General features: G+C 50.6%; 2 protein-coding genes across 2 annotated transcripts in view; both read left to right on the forward strand.

Annotated features, from left to right (window-relative positions):
• Positions 1-16,920, forward strand: part of KLHDC4 (kelch domain containing 4) — a 316,137-nt gene that overhangs the window by 144,641 nt on the left and 154,576 nt on the right. The gene's annotated exons all lie outside the window — the stretch shown is intronic.
• The window catches only part of SLC7A5 (solute carrier family 7 member 5), a 61,291-nt gene that overhangs the window by 13,598 nt on the left and 30,773 nt on the right, over positions 1-16,920 (forward strand). Inside the window, exon 2 of the mRNA XM_025182424.2 lies at positions 11,097-11,222. Within this exon, the coding sequence (XP_025038209.2) occupies positions 11,097-11,222 (126 nt within the window). The remainder of the gene's footprint in view (positions 1-11,096; positions 11,223-16,920) is intronic.

Consider the following 16,920-nt stretch of genomic DNA (forward strand, 5'->3'; position numbering starts at 1 on the left):
GTACCATCCCTGCTGTTCTCCCCGTTATTTGCTTTCATCTTACACCAACCCCTGTCGTGCTCCTAAAGTCGGTTTAGGAGGCGGGTTACGTTATTGTACTAGTCACACGACTGGCATCTGAGGTCCGAGAAGCTGCTGTCGTGTCGATTGGGGGGCTCAGTCAGGTGATGCATCATGCTAACACAACGAATATACTTCATGTGACGGGTCCCTGTGTACGTAGGCCTGCCTTTGGGTTGCCAAGCCTCCAGGATGGTCCTGGAGCTTCCAGGAATTACAGAATCATCTTCAATGAAAAATAATGTCGTATCATGAAAGTTAGTAGCCCTGGCCTGTCGTGAACCCTGCAGAGGACAATAGGTCGTTCTGCGTTCAGTGTAAAGTACTCCCCTGTTTGTCCCGAAAGGAATAGGGTTACCTTTCCATGCAACATCTGTTTTCCTCATGACTTACAACATGGCATTTCTGGGCTGTGTTCTCTCTTTAAAATGTCAGGTCCCATTTCATGCCTGGGCCGTGTCCTATTTCCGCTTCGTCTTTCATCTCCTGCTTGTTGGTGAATTCAGCTCGTCTTATCTCTTACAAATTTTGGAATGTGGGTGCATCTGCCCCTCCAGTAAAGCAGCTTTGGCCAATTAGCAATTCAGAAACCGCAGCAGGAGCAGCCCACGCTGTAGGATGGGGTGGTGTAAACTGGTTGGAAAAGCTCCAGGAGCAAATTTTGGTAAAGGCACCTGCTCAGAATATGGGCACTAGCTCAGAATGACCAGGCGAGGCTTTTCAGTGAATGCTTAGCACTTAAAGCACATTAGACACCCAAACCCTCATTGGGTGGGGTTCCACCGGGGGAGCTACAGTAGAGGGGTTGTGATTTGCCTTACGTTTGCTCCCCCATAAAGCTGAAGTTAGCCCTTTCCTCCCTGAGCAGACCGTATGGTACAGACCATGCGCCTTGCTCCTGTGGTCCTGGAAGCCTGAGAATGGGACAGGACCTTACTTTCGGTAGCTCCAAAATGGGGATACTTGTCTGCCTGTCACAGAAGTGTCAGATTAATTTCATTTACATCTTCAAAACAATCTATGGCTCCTAATCATTTTTCCCTATAAGTTTGTGCAGCTGCTCAGGAATGATTCAAATGCTGCCCAGATGATTAGCTGAGTACCCACAGCTGGATTTTTGTTTCTACTGGTGGTGCACATTCATGCCTTGGTGCACATGAAAATTATTCCTCACATGAGTGGGGAAAAAAATCCGCATATGGATGGAAAAGATTAGAGGGAACTTTGCTCCTGAGCAGAGTATTAACATGGGAACCGCTACAGTCCAAAACCAGATTCAGACAGCTAATAAAGCGTGAGGAGGAAAGACGTAGCTGATGGGGGAGAGGGGGCTTCCTTCCTAAAGCTCTGTATTGAGATACCTATATAGAGAAACTGATGCATCTCTGTGTCACACAGACAGTATCTCTGGATTTCAGCAGCGACTGATGCACTTCGTGTTTAGCTTTTATAAACCGTAGTAGTCAGAGTAGACCCGTTAGAATCCTTTTTCTTCTTCCGTTGACTCCCTGTGTAAATGTGTCCCTTATATTTACACACTGGAGATTTTATACACCTTTAAAAGCGCTTTGGTGTCCTGACAGGAAAGATGGGTATTTGTGCTCTATACTTTATGTGCATGTCTGTAGCAAGCCCCTTTCCCCTCCAGCATCTGTTCTGTGCGCTGCACTAGATCTAAGCAGGAATCTGCTGCTACACTAGCTCAGCCAAAGCTGCTTACTTGTTAGTTTGGGGAGTGGGACCGTGTTCCTTTGTGATTGCCCTATTGTTCTGGATTTCTGGTCTTTGGCCCAGATCTTGTATCCATAGTTCCCTGGAATTTACTTTGCACTTTTTGGGCGTGACTCCTCCACTCCCAAGGTGTCGTGTGGCTCTGTGGTTGCTGGGCTGTTGGGTCATGGTGTTTCTGATGCAATTGCCCTCTTGTGCTTGCAAGCCAGTGTAAATAATGTCACGTTAGCATTGGGCCGAGCCGCATCTCTGCAGGTTGGGCAGAGCCATTCTCTGCTCTACAGTCAGAGCTGTAGATGTGAGTTCGTCTTTGCTGACTCAGCCTTGTAATACTCCTTCGGCCCTTTCTGAAGGGCCTTATTCGTGATGCTGTCAGCTGGTGATCCTGTTGTAAAGGAATTCATTCATAAAGGCTTGCTCCCAATGGGGTCAGCTGTAAGTGCGTGGGGGGCGGGAGGGGCATTACTGTGGGATTGCACACGTTAATGCATTGGTCCTCAGTCCCTCAGCAGAAAATGATCTGGGGATGACAGTGGATGAGAAGCTGGATATGAGTCAACAGGGGGCCTTTGAAGCCAAGAAGGCCAATGGCATATTAGGGTGCATCAGGAGGAGCATTGCCAGCAGATCCAGAGAAGTGATTATTCCCCATTATTCAGCTCTGGTGAGGCCACATCTGGAGTATTGTGTCCAATTCTGGGCTCCCCCTTTCAGAAAGGATGTGGATGCCTTGGAGAGGGTCCAGCGGAGGGCGACCAAAATGATTAGGGGGCTGGAGCACATGACCTACGAAGAGAGACTGCAGGATTTGGGCTTATTTAGTCTGCAGAAGAGAAGAGTGAGGGGGGATTTGAGAGCAGCCTTCAACTTCCTGAATGGAGGTTCCAAAGAGGATGGAGAGAGGCTGTTCTCAGGGGTAGCAGAACAAGGAGCAATGGTCTCAAGTTGCATTGGGGTAGGTCTAGGTTGGAGATTAAGAAAAATGATTTCCCCAGGCAGGTGGGGAAGCACTGGGACGGGTTCCCTAGGGAGGGGGTGGAATCTCCGTCCCTAGAGGTTTTGAAGTCCCGGCTTGACAGAGCCCTAGTTGGCATGATTGAAATGGGGGGGGGGGGTCCTGCTTTGAGCAAGGGGCTGGACTCGACTCCTGGGGTCTCTTCCAGCCCTAGGATTCTGTGGTTCTATGTGAGGTAAGAACGCACCCTGTCCATTGCACAGCCAGAGAACTGAGGCACAGATTAAGTGACTTGCGCAGATTTATGCCGGGAGGCTAGGGCGGAGCTGGGACTATGACCCACAGCTCCTGCCTCCCTGTCCAGTGCCTTAACCACACAATCACGCTGTCTCTCCTGGAACCCCTTGGGTGTGCGTGCGTGTGTGCGCGCGCGTGTGTGTGTGTGTGTGCTGCTGCTGCTTGCCCAGGGTAGAATATAGGATTTCTCAGCCCTGTGTGCTGAGCGGAATCGTTTTTCTATTAATGCTCACTATCCCAGGCTGGCGCTCAAGGCGAGTTTTAAAAATGGGATGAATACAGATGCTTCCGCAGCATTTTACATGTAAGACCGAGTGTAGGCTTTTTAGGCAACCCCTTCCAGCATCTCTAGCAGAGCCTTGCTGTTCGGAGCGAAACCAGAGAGCGCAAAGGGGCTGGGAAGAGACCTGCGTATAATGTGCAGGATGAAGGGCATTTTGCAAAGGAAATGTTTACATGAAGAAAAATAAATGGATGTTAATTCTCTGTCTATACTAGGGGAGAAAGTGTCGCCTTAAACGTGGTTCATGTTTTCAAACCCTCGCATAAACAGGGCTAGTTGTACTTGAACACGTTTTCTCGCTGGGGGGAATGCTAGTTTCTCTGTAGAACAGGGGTGGGGAACCTAAAACCCGGGGACTGGATGTAGCTCCTGGGTCTGGTCCCTGAGGCTGAGGGCTTCCTTAGCATTGGGGAGCCCGCGCTGTCTGTCCAGCCTCCCCCTGCAGCCCCCCAGTCCTGAACTGATTTTTCTGTGGGTCAGTGGCCCCCGACCCAAAAAAGGTTTCCCCACCCCTGCTCTAGAATTTGCTACTGAGTTATGTGTTAAAAGATGGAAGCTGTTGTAGGGATGTAATAGTGTAGTCGATTAACCGATAAGCAAAAGCGTATCGTTTAATGCTATAGACTACACACTCCTCCACCCACACACACCCCCAGTAAATTATTTAGCAGGCTGGTCAGCAGTGTAGCTCAGATTTGGCTCACACCGGGTCCGGGACCTACCCCTGCTGCAGCTCTGCCTTTAAAGTGTATTAGGAGCCAGGTGGGCAGACAAGCCAGAACTGAGCTAGGCTGAATCACGTCTGGGAGCTCAGCTGTCCCCCAGACAGGGGCTGCTGCCACCCCGCGCTGCTGCCTCTGTATCAGAGTCAGCAGCATGGGGCAACAGGCAGCTGGTCCGCTAGGGAAGTTGGTTTATAAACTGGCTCCCCACACGGACCAGCTCCCGCCTGGCATCCCGAGCAAGGGGTTCCTCAGGAGTGGGGCAGGAGCACACTGGCTGCTGGCCCCACCTCTGGGGACTATAGAATGGTCAAATAACCGATACGAATTTAAGAGGTTAATCGACTGTTCAATTAACCGCTATTTAACATCCCTAAGCTGTTGTATGTTAACGACCCCTGTTCTCCTAATGTAAACATGCCCTAAGGTTGCCTTACTTCCCCTGGCAGGGAGATAGGAGCACTGTCACGTTAGCTATTTTATAGACTAAGAAAATACCCGAGATACAGATGTGGGGTGTTCTCTTGTTACACAATGATAGGAGCCCTATCTCTTGGCCCCACTCCTGCTGAGCTTTGATAGTGCTGCCTTTCCTAGCGAATAACCTCAAAGTCAGACCTCTTGGCAGTTTCGTAAGGAGGCACAGTGATATGGCCTATCTCCCCTGAAAGATATGTAGCAAAGGAGCTCGAGGGTGTGAGTTTTAATTGCTATGGGGGGAGGTTTTTTCCATCTTGCTACAGGGCACTAGTTCTTTTTCAGCCAAAAGTGCAGCCCTTGTAGGATGCGTCAAAGAGCGACATCTGCTCTCAAAGGAACCATTGTAGGTGCAATTTCAGCTCCTGCAGGTGATGTTTTTCCATCTTGACCTGAGCTGTATTCGTGTCATAAACCTACAACATTCAAGTTCATGAATCGGGGCTCCCTGAAACAATCCGATTGGCTCACAAATTATGACACACGCATACACACGGGGGTTTTTAAATGTGCTTGCTAAGTTTTGAGCCATTAGGCTACTTCGGGTCATGCTTTCATGCTTTTCTTTGCCACCACGAGGGCCAGAATTGTGTTGTGTGTGTGGGTTTGGGGTTTTTTTGGGATGAAAGCTGCAATCCTCTCATATTCACATGACTCCAGAAGCAAGAACTTTTAAAAGAAGCCCCTCTAATTGTCATGAGAGTTGCAACAAGGAACATTTCATTGTAGGACTCATTATCTGGTGTAGATTCTAGGGCTAGGAGGGGCCATGGCGCGGGGGGGAGAACCTCTTGTCCAGCACAGGCCAGAGACCTGCTCCAGAATATTTCCTAGGTTAGATCTTTTATAAACCCTTCCGGTCTTGATTTAAACATGACTTGTCATGATGATTCCACCATCACACCGGGCAGAAAGTTGCACGGTGGTGGCTGGGAGCTGTTCTGTTTTATACAGATTTGGTGCAGCTTACACGCTTCTGCCAAGCTCCTGTTGCCGCCCTGGGGTGGGTGGAGTTTGCACACGAGAACAGCCAATCCTACCCCGTGTCCTCGCCACGCTGTACGCTACAACCAGCGTGCCATGCTGGCTGAATGAATGATGCAACGGTGCTGTCCCCTTGCTTAGCTCTGCTCTGAGTCACCAGGAAATCCACTCACCGTGATGACTCATTTGAGCCACTCTAGCTGTTTCTGTTAGATCCGCACCCGGCAGGGCCTGTCCCAGCACAGGAAGTTACTGAGCCGGCCTGGGCGTGCACGCCTGCGTTTATACAGCAGCACAAGTGCTAGTCTCAACGCTGGAAGCGGGAGTTGTGTAACTCTCTGCACCTGCTTTCCACGGGGTGTGTCTTCTGGACACGATGTTGAGAGAGAGAGATTTTGCTTGTGTGTGTGTGTGTGTGTGTGTGTGTGTGTGTGTGTGTGTTCCCCTCTCTCCTCCACCCCACTTCAGTTATCCGTTTTCTCTCTTTGTTGCCTTGCGTGGGGAACCTTATCTGGGCTGGGGGCCACTGAGCCACAGAAAAGTCAGTCTGGGACTGTACACAAGTGAGAAGGGGGGGAAAAAAACCAGCCCCTCCCTGACGTAGTCCCCCACTGAGAAGGAGAAAGACACTCCTCCCATGCCAGAACCTAGGGGGACCCAGCCTAGTAGATTTTGTGTCCTCCAGCCCCACGGTGGGACTGAAGCGCAAGTGCGGGCTCCCTAAAGCTGGGGGATGCTTCTGAGCCTTAGGGGCCGGATCCAGGCAAGCCAGGGGCCACAACCGGGCCCCGGGCCTGAGGTTCCCCAGCCCTGCCTTATAGAGTGGCTGTGAGGCTCAGTTAACTGCTGGAGATCTGTGACTGTAGGTCAGAAGGCAGAGCCATTCTGTGCATAGGACAAATTGGGTGGCCTGCTTTGGAGGAGCCTGCGGTGACAGCCTCAATCGTCCTGTGGACAGGAGAGACCCGGGCAAATATGGACTCTGGTGTGGGGCAGCAACAAGCATTCTCCTCTCCCCGCCCCACCACAACGGGGTGCGCTGCTTTTCAGCTGTAATCCCCCGGCTTGTGTTGCTTGGAGGAGTGGGCAAGGGAGTGGGGCATGGGCAGAGCTGGGGGCAAGGCCTGAGGTAGGGGAGTTGCCCTGGGCCCCACACCTGGGGCACTGGGGATTGGTTGCCCCAGGCCCTGTGTCCCCCTAGGGACAGCCCAGGCTGTAGGGAAAGGAAAATTGCCGGGAGCTGGCTTATCGTCTATCAGCTAGTGTAGTTTGGAGTTTCACCGCTGTGATTGTGCCAGTTTGGGGTACATCAGTCCTGAGGTACAGGGTGTCGGCTAGTTCAAACGCTGACTGGCCTGCCCAACTGCACAGCCTAAGCCCCTGCCCTTTGTGCGCCTAGCGCTTTGTGCAGTCTCAGCAGTTTCCGCTTGCCTAAGCTTTCTGCACAGCTCTCCTGGGATGGCTCCTTCAGATGGCCAGAAGAGAAAAATCCGCTCGTTAATCACCATAACGATCAGGCTGCAAGTCCCTGGGTGACTCTGCTATTCAGGATCTCAGCGCCTGTCCTTCCCCCCATATTTGAAAATAGAAAACCCCTTCCAGCGCATCCCCCCTGGGGATATGAACGTGGACACGGTTACACACAGGCTCCCAGTGCATGTAGTGAGCTGGCTTAAAAGCCGGCTCCTTGCATGCCCTAGCTCCTGGGAAAGCAACTGCTCTCCCTTGTGAATGTAAATTTCATCGGTTACACATTTACTTAATTAACTGCATTTTAACATCCCCGATCACACCCATGCTGTACCGCAGGTGTATACTCTGACCTGCTCTGCGAAGAAGGCTCAGCAAAGCCATTCACAGCACAAAGCAGCAGATCAGAGAGAGGATCATCTCCTCTTAATATCTACAATGTTGATTGTGTAGGTCGGGGAGGGGACCCTTTTTGGGGAGCCCTCGAGTGAGAAGGGGAAAGACACTCCCCACAATCTCCTCACACACCAGAGCCTGGGTGGGGGCTAGCCTAGTAGATTTTATGTGCTTCAGCCCAGCGAGGCTACAGTAGGGGGGCTGGAGTGCCAGCATGGGCTCCCCAATGCCTGGGGACCAGATCCTGGCAAGCCGAGGGCTGCATCTGGCCCTGGGCCTTAGGTTCCCCACCTTCTGGTGTAGGCCCTGCCTTGTGCCAGTGAAAAAGCAGTTCAGCTGCTGGTAATGCTGGATCGGACCTTGCCTCTCTGTGTTCTTGCACCCGTGGGCCTTTCTCTGCCCAGGGAGCTGAGAGAGGGAACTGACTAGTGTGGCGGGAGGTGGGAGGAATACTTGAGAGTAATCTCTCTCTTAAAAAAAAAAAAAAAATTCTGCAGAAAGTACCAACTTGCTTGGGGGTTTCCCACCTGTAAATCCACTTTCCCCGCCTCCGAGAAGGAGCCCGTGTCTGCACCCTGTGGAATGTGGATGGAAGGAGAAGAGCTGATCGACCAGAGGTCGAGTTAGAGGGCAGGACTGCCTTAGCCCTGCAAGCCGTCCCTGCCACTTGGGGAAGGCGCAGGGTATGGTCTTTGTGTGTTGGCCTCCATTCCGTCGGAACCCAGCAGAAAGAGACCACACTGCAGCCGTCGCGGCCTTGCTTCTGGATAGGAGAATTTGTTCATTCCCCTGGAGGCATGATCACCTGGTAGCTTTGCATCGTCCACCCTGCCTGTGCACTGCCCGCTCAACTGGGCATGTCGTGTACCCTGCTACTCCTCCCCTCCTTTCCCCAGGAAAAACGCTGTAGCCCATTCTCACTCCCTTCTGCCCCCATCCTCCGAAATCACACCCATCCTGCCCACCTCACGGTGTAGCTGGGAAGCGAACGCCTGACCGGAATACTGCATGTCGTGGGGAAGTGTTGCTGTGTTAGGATCCTGTGAGCGTGGGCTGTGCTTGATAGGGGATGGGGCAGCCTTGTGTTTTGCAGGCAGATGCGTGTTGCAAAAAGGAACCTGATGACAACCCTGTATTGGAATGTACAGTAGCCTGTGGTCTAGTCTGACCCGTCCCGGAACATATGCCGCCCCCCCCCTTGGATGACTTTGTCCTGTGTTGTCTTGTTAGAAAACTCGTCAGAAGACTAAAAATATCCCCTGCAGCCCACAGGTGCGAGGATGGGAACCAACCCACATGCAAAATCACGGCTCAAGAAAAATGTCCACAAGATCCGCTGCCCCGGAGACAATTCAGTGAGGGCCTGGATCCGGGCCTGCTCCCAGCTGTGGGGGCAGAACTGGGTCCAAGCGCTGGGGCAAGCATAGGCTGGTAGCCTCGCAGAGAGGAAATGGGCGTAGATTTGGGTCCCAGAGGAGACTTCTGTAGCGGGTTTTCAGACGATGGGTCGCAACCCAGGGCTGGGGCGTGGAATGTGGGGGTCCTGGGGATCATTGCTGCAGGGGGATCAGGTGAGCCTTGGGGGGGGGGGGCTAAGGCAGCTCCCGCCTGTCCTGGCACAATTCGGACTGCGCTGTGCCCCAGAAGCAGCCAGCAGCAGGCCTGACTCTTAAGTGTGTGTGGGGGGGTAAGTGCTCAGGGCTCTGTGCACTGTCCCTGCCCCCAGCACTAGCTCTGCACTCCCATTGGCTGGGAATCTGCTGCCAGCTGCTTCTGGGGACAGCATGGTCTGCGGGGCCAGGAGGGGCAGGAAGCTGCCTTAGCCCCCGCTGCACCACTGACTGGGAGCCACTCAAGGCAAGCCCTTCCTGCCCCAGCCCTGACACTCCTCAGAGCGCCCCCCCATGCCCCAAAGCTCTCAGCCCCACTCCAGAGCCCATGCTCCAGTCACATTCTGGTGGGTCACCATTTTCTTCACCCACGAACAAAAGTTTGCAGACCGTAGGCCGCTGCCCAGCGTACGATGTACCAAGGTTCGCCTGCCGCTGCTTGCTCACTTCCCCAGCGGGCAAGCGGGACAAGGAGAGTGACCACGGGATGCAGCCTGTCGTGCGATGCTCTGATCATGCCCCATCTTGTTCGCTAGCGGCTTTCCTTCACATTCAAGGCGGCCACATGCCTTGGGCTGTGCTTTGGAGGCAGTGTGACCTAGTGGTCTGGGAATGGGAAGGCTTGCTTTCCGTTCCCACTGACCGGCATTGAGACTTTCACAGGAAGCTTTTTCCTTTCCCTCCCACTCCACAGTCTCATTAAACAAGGCAAATACGAACACTTCAGGGGAAGGACTGTCTTCTCCTGCGGGATTTGTACAGTGTCTCACACAACAGGGCCTCAATTTCAATTGGGTGCTGATGCAATGCTGGGAATAGATTGAAATAACTCCTGCTGTCTGCGTTTCCATGGAGATTATATGTACCCTGGCTTGACCATAGGAGTAATGGGGTTGGTTTAGGAGGTATCGAGGCCATGTACTATTCTTATTCTATATCATTGAAGCAGTTAACCCATTAAACATTATGTTTAACCAGTTAACTGCTTAAACGGGGGTGATCTGGGGGGCTACTTCAGCCCACCGGTTAACTATAAGCAGTAAGCATCACCCGGTAAAGATGATGATTACCGGTTAACCATTCACACCCTTAATCACTATACCCATATAAGAGGGCATGTCCCTGCTCCAAAGAGTTGTGATCTGTAAAGACCATCTTCTCTAAGACAAAAATTAGGATGGGGAAGGGATTTGGCCCAAGAAAATTGTATCTTAAATTAGGGGTGTAATAGTGTAGTCGATTAACTGATTAACAGATAAGCTAAGCCTTAATACTATAGACTACACGATTAATGCTAATGCTACACAATTTCCCCCCCCCCCCCCCGCCAGTAAATTTTTTAAAAGGCTGGCCAGCAGCCTGGCTCAGTTCCAGCTTGCACTGAGTTCAGGACCTACCCCTGCTGTGGCTCTGCATTTAAAGTGTATTAGGAGCCAGGCAAGCAGGCAGCCTTGCTCAGTTCTAGCTCACGTCGGGTCCGGGAGCTCAGATCTCTCCCCCATCCCAGACCAGGGCTGCTGCCACCCTGTGCTGCTGCCGCTGATACAGAGGCAGCAGTGCGGAGTGCCAGGGGGTACCTCGGGAGTGAGGTCAGAGTGCACTGGCTGCTGGCCTCACCCCCAGGCATTATAGAATAGTCGAGTAACCAAAAAGAATTCACGAGGTTTATCAACTGTTCAGTTAACCGATATTTAACATCCCTATCTTAACTATTTATTTTTAGTTCCTACATGTGTTAGCAAAAATATGCCAAACCTTTGACTATACCGAATGATGAACTCCAGGGAGCACAGACCTCGTGTCCATTAAGTATTCTCATGGGCTAGCAATTTCTGACTTTGTGGATAATATATCGAGGGATTATATTACATTTAAATAACATAGTTATACTGCTTAATATAATATGGTATAATAATAATATAGAGATTTTTCTACCAAATCTTTAGAAGGCAAAGGGTCCTAAGATGGCCACAGTTGTGAGTTCCTTTCTTTTCCTTTCCTTTCCTTCTTATTTGTGCTCACCAAATCGAGAAGTCCCATGATACGCTTTATGTTCTATAGACTCGTTGCACTGGAAACTGATTTTTCTCTCCCTATCTCTTTCTCTTTAGTGTTACTCACGGCGGTGAATTGTTACAGCGTGAAAGCGGCCACCCGTGTCCAGGATGCGTTTGCAGCTGCAAAACTGTTGGCTCTTGCTTTAATCATCATTCTTGGCTTTGTGCAGCTTGGAACAAGTGAGTATCTCTCCTATTTTGCTGAGGAAGAGCAAGCAGGCAGGCGGTTAGAGCAGGGGAATGGAAATTCAAATTCCTGGATTCTTCTAGCTCGGCCGCTTATTGCGTGATCTAAGTGGGGTGAGGGGTTATGTCAATAGATGTAATCAGTAATGCACATACAACTCTTCTTTGAGACCGGTAATTATGTTCTATGATGCAACCTTAACTGAATTCCTTCCAGTATCTTTAAAAACAAACACACCAGCCCAGGTACTAAGCAGTTGTACCTTCACACCTGGATTTTTAAAGGATCAGGATAGGTTCTTTCCTCCTTTCCATCGTTCTCAATGTGACTGAATTAGTTTTCTTGCCAAATAGCTGATAGGGGAACTGCTTATATTCTTGCCCTGGGGAAGATCAGGAGTTGATTCTGCCAGTCGTGGAACAAAATTTTTGTCTTACCACATCGTGAAATCGCAGTCACCGTATCGTCTCAACACAATGCATCACAATGACTCCGTTTAGCCTTGTTGTGATGCTAAAAAATACATGCAGTAATTTTTGTATTGTCCTGAGGAGTTCTAGTAGTCCGAAGTCTTTTAAACCCTTCCACAAGGGTTAGCGCCCCCCGTTGGACAGATCATAGAACACTAGAACTGGAAGGGACCTTGAGAGGTCATCGAGTCCACTGCCCTGCCCTCATTGCAGGACGAAGCACTGTCTAAATCAGCCTGGGCAAAGTATGGCCCACGGGCTGGATTCGGCCCACCAAGCCACTAGATCTGGCCCGCAGAGGCAGTGGGGAGCCCCAGGCAGGCTCCCCTGCTTGCCCCGCTGCCTCCTACGCGGCTCAGAAATGTGGCTGTGGGGCTCTTTCTCTTTGAGTCCAGAGGGGAAGGTTTAGACACTGCTCCCACCCCCAGCACAATCCCATTGGCTGGTTTCTGGACAGACACTAGCTAGTGGGACCTGCCTGTTTGAATAACAGGCAGCCACAAAGCACACCTTCCTGCTCACTCACTCAAGCACATGGCCAAGCAGGCAGAAACATTTTAAGCTCTGCAAGTCTTTAGCTCCGCAGGCAGGCAGGCTGATAAGTTTCCTGGCGAGAACCTGCCTCTGGCACCTCAGCCTCTCCCTTCCCCGACCCTCTGCCCCACACTCCTGCCCCATTACTCCATATGCACCCAGACTTGGCACCCCAATCTCCTGCCCAAGATCACAATCCCCTCCTACCCTAGGTCACGTCCCAAAACCCTGCACCCCAGTTCCATGCCCTAGGTCAACTGGTAGCCCCGAGCAAAAAAAAAAAAAATTGTTGAGCAAACAAACAAACAAAAAACCACCTGGGGAAAATTGGTCGAGGGCGGGGAAAGGTCGGGGGAGAATTCGGGAGTTTGGACCAAAATGCAGCTCGCCCGTTCCTAAGGCCAGCTCTGCCCTAGGTCACAAACTACCTCTTTCACCCAAACTCCCTCCCAGACTCCATTCTCCCTCCTGCACCCTAATCCTTTACCCCGAGCTCCTTTCTGCACCCCCAGTCCGCACATCACCTCCATTAATACCATGGAAGAGAGTGCAGCCCTCAACCACTTTCCAAAATCTTGGGAGCGCCCTCCCCCCCATCAAAAATTATTGCCCACCCCTGAGTTAAATGATCTTAGACGGTTCTGACTGTTTGCTGGCTCAGAAAGAGTTCAAAGTCAGCCTTTTTATGCCAAAATCCCTTTGGTTGTCTGTTGGTCCCTGGACAATCCGGTCTGAATCTGTTCTAGGCAAGTCTTCTCCGGTGGTGGCATCTCTCTGCAGGTGTTTGCAGCCTGAGTGATTTGCCTTAATTGCCTTCCACTGTGTTTAGTTCTAGACAGAGGCTGTGGTAACTCTCTCCTCCCCTCCCCCCCACCCCACAATATGATCCCTGGCCCACAATGGTGCATTAACCATTCGTATCAGGCCCACATGCAGGAATTTCTATAAAATGTAGCCAGCAGAAACTTCTACGTAGGAAGGGCAGGGGCTTCAGCGGAGCTACTGAGCATGCTCAGTAACCCTAAATTCTCCCCACGGAGCACAGTTCTATAGGGAGCAGCTCTGCACAAGCCACCGGCTGGGGGAAGGCAGGAGGAGTGTGCTACCCGAGCTCCCTCCCCCATGATCCAGCCGACTGGGACTGATTCCCCCTCCTGCCCCAGGGGCAAGGCCTAGCCCCAGCCCCTGCCCCTGCCCCAGCCTTGCTCCTGGGAGGGAGGGGAGATCAGCCCCAGCCTTTCCCCAGCCGGCTGGAGCACAGTTATTTGGGGGAACATGGGATGGGGGGAGGTGCATTCACACCCTTCGCACCCCCTTGCATATGGGCGTGCACATGGTCCCTGAACACAGCTATGGCAACCCCACACGCTGCCCCAGGGTTGGCCTGAGCACATCTGTCCTCTGGCAGCCAGGAAGCTCTGTTTCCAACAGGGTCATGCTCATTCATTGAGAGCTAATCCGTGCCCTTATCTCTGCTGTTGGCCGTGGGTTATGAACTGCACACTAGAGCGGCAGATGTAACCGCTGTGTGCTGCACCAGCCAGCTATTGACAATCCTCCCTGCGTATTCAGCACCCCTCCGTATGCAGGACAGAAATCGGACCCCCCTTCCCCCTACAATGCTGGCTGCTGCAGGTTTTCACCAACGGAGACGGACCATTGTAAGTGGTCAGATTGTGCCCTCTATTGACCGCTGAAAACAGACCAGCAGGCAGGTGAGAACCACAACAGAGAGGGAGCCTTTACTACTGGAAGATGTGTGCAGGGCTCCTTTTCCTACAGGGGCTGAGCTTGTAGCTTCTGCAACACACTCAGGCCAGGCTACAGGAAACATTGCGTAAAGTTTGCCCACTTCCTGGCGAATCTAAAATCAAGTAGATTTCTTTTTTTGGCAGAGGTATAACGTGTGAGGTTGGGGGAACCAGGCAGCTGTGTTCGTTGATGCCTGTTGCTCCGAGGAGAGCTATGTCATTACTCTTGTGTGTCTTCTGTGTAACTGTTTAGTGGGTTGCTGTCTGTTTCCTCGCAGTGTCTGCATCATCAGAAACACCCCCCAATTGTCATTATCTTTCCAGAACTGTCTGTGCACTTTACTGTACATCGTCTCTCGTGTAGGGAGCATTCTCCTTGGACTACTAGACCGTAAGGCCACTCCCATGTGGGCCTCCATACCCTTTCCCAAGACCCACTTCTGTTGTGATGACACTGCATAAGAACGGCCATACTGGGTCAGACCAGTATCCTGTCTTCCGACAGTGGCCAATACCTCAGGAAATGAACAGAATAGGGAATAATCAAGTGATCCTCTCCTTCCACCCATTCCCAGCCTCTAACGTAAAGAAGCTAGGGACACCATTCCTACCCATCCTGGCTAATAAGTATTGATGGACCTATCTTCTATGAATTTATCTAGCTCTTTTTTTAACCCTGTTCCATTTCTGGCCTTCATAACATCTCTGGCAAGGAGTTGCACAGGGGATGAACATTTTGAAATCTGGATTTTATGAAAAGAAACTTCTTTCAGGGAGCTATCCTGGCGCTGTTTATGTTCACTGTGGATAACCACATATTGATAATGCTCCATCCTAGCTTTCAGTTCTGGCAAATTCACTCTTCTACACACACACCATTTTTAATTCCTGCCTGACCTTAGGGAAATGCTGCTATCTCTGCAGAATACCTTGCTTTTTCAGAGGATTTTATTCCACTTCCAACTCCATGCCAACAGCTCCAGAGGAACAGTGTACAAGGCTTTGTTGCAAAATATGCTTTCCTCCCTTCTTGCTTTGCTGAACTTTTATCACCTTTAGAAGCAGAAGACACAAACAAACCCTCTCCTCAGTTTTCTTGACCAATAACTGCGGAATGCAGTCATTACTCTGGGACAAACAAAAACTTTGTTTTGGAATTTCCATGTATTATAGATATAATAACAGTGCTATCCATCTTTGGATCACCGTTACTCCACACAAATCTTACTCTCTGGTGTTTTTTAGACTCCCATATGCAGAAGTGTTAAAATCCATAGTAAAGCTACTGACTCACAGGTGTAACCTGGGGTGTGTCTAAACTACATGGCTCCATCGATGGAGCCATGTAGATTAGGCTGATTGGCAAAGGGAAATGAAGCCGTGATTTAAATAATCGCGGCTTCATTTAAATTTAAATGGCTGCCACGCTGAGCCGACAAACAGCTGATCAGCTGTTTGTCGGCTCAGCGCGCTAGTCTGGACACTCCCCTGCTGACATGAAAGCCTTTTATCGACCTCCCCGGTAAACCTCATCCTACGAGGCATAACGGGGAGGTTGATAAAAGGCTTTCAGGTCGGCGCGGGAGCGTCCAGACTAGCGCGCTGAGCTGACAAACAGCTAATCAGCTGTTTGTCGGCTCAGCGTGGCAGCCATTTAAAATTAAATGAAGCCGCGATTATTTAAATTGCGGCTTCATTTCCCTTTGCCAAACACACAAATCTACATGGCTCTGTCAACGGAGCCATGTAGTTTAGACGTACCCCAAGAGTAGAATTTAGCCCTGTGCATGTAGCAACCACCCTCTGTCTTTCTCCCTTATCAGCTCTTTACTCGGTCTTTTGCAATCTTACTTGATAACCTCCCTTCTTCCTTGTCTTCGTGCCTCTTCATTTTTCTTTCCAACATTAGTGTAAGCTTGTGTTAGCCAGCCACATTTCTGCCAACATATCAGAGGTATTTTATATCTCAGTCCCTCCAGCAAAACCTATCTTCTTGGAGCTGAATGTTCCTTTTTTCCATCCCTTTAACAGGCCTGCCTGGGTGCCTCCAAGTTTCGCAACAGGGCAGGTTGACTGGATTATAAATTCTCTGTTCTCTCATGAAGATGGAGGTTTGCCCAGATGAGATACTATTTACCTCTGTAAATGCGTTTTGGGATATGGTTTGCATGGAAGACGTTAAATGAGGATTTCATATTTTTAGTGGGTTGATCTTCCCATGCCCTGCAAAATCCCAAATATGTCAAGATCTGTGGCATGGGATCTTGAATTTATAAGTCACTTCGCCTGAAGCAGATAACTCTGGAAGAGGTATAATGTGTGGGGTTGGGAACCAGGCAGCTGTTTTTCCTTAACAAAAGGTAGAGTTCTCTCCCTTGTCTAATACAAGTTGAACCTCTCTAGTCTAGCACTCCCTGGTCCGGCATCGTACGTGGTCCAGCATGATTTTAGTGAGTCAGATGTCCACTTAGCATGGGTGTGGCCAAGTTTCCCACAGTCCCATAAAGTTTGTTTACAGCCACCAGTCCTGGCTCTCAGTGTTCGGTGCTGTATTAGCTTGTATTGATCCCTAAACTACTTCTACGAGCCCAGTAAGCAGCGGAAGTGTTGGTAATGCTGCTAGACAATATTGGCTTCTAGTGGTGTGGCAAATTCTGTGGTTCGGCACCGGTCAGGTCCCGAGGGTGCCAGACTAGAGAGGTTCCACCTGTACTTACTTTCATCAACCTCACAATGGAAGACGTAAGAGATCTTGCCTACTAGAGTCACCTGTTTCTCTTATGTGCCCTTTCTTATCCTCCATTCGTATTTTAGTTTCCACCTTCCCAAAGCTATTGCACTTATCCTTGCATCTCACCAGAGAGCTCTAATCCTGTACAGTAACAAAGGGGACTGTATTTCTTCTTTCTTCGGTAAACAGAAGTACACTAATATCA

The sequence above is a fragment of the Pelodiscus sinensis genome, chromosome 12 (genome assembly GCF_049634645.1).
Source record: "Pelodiscus sinensis isolate JC-2024 chromosome 12, ASM4963464v1, whole genome shotgun sequence".
NCBI lineage: Eukaryota > Metazoa > Chordata > Testudines > Trionychidae > Pelodiscus > Pelodiscus sinensis.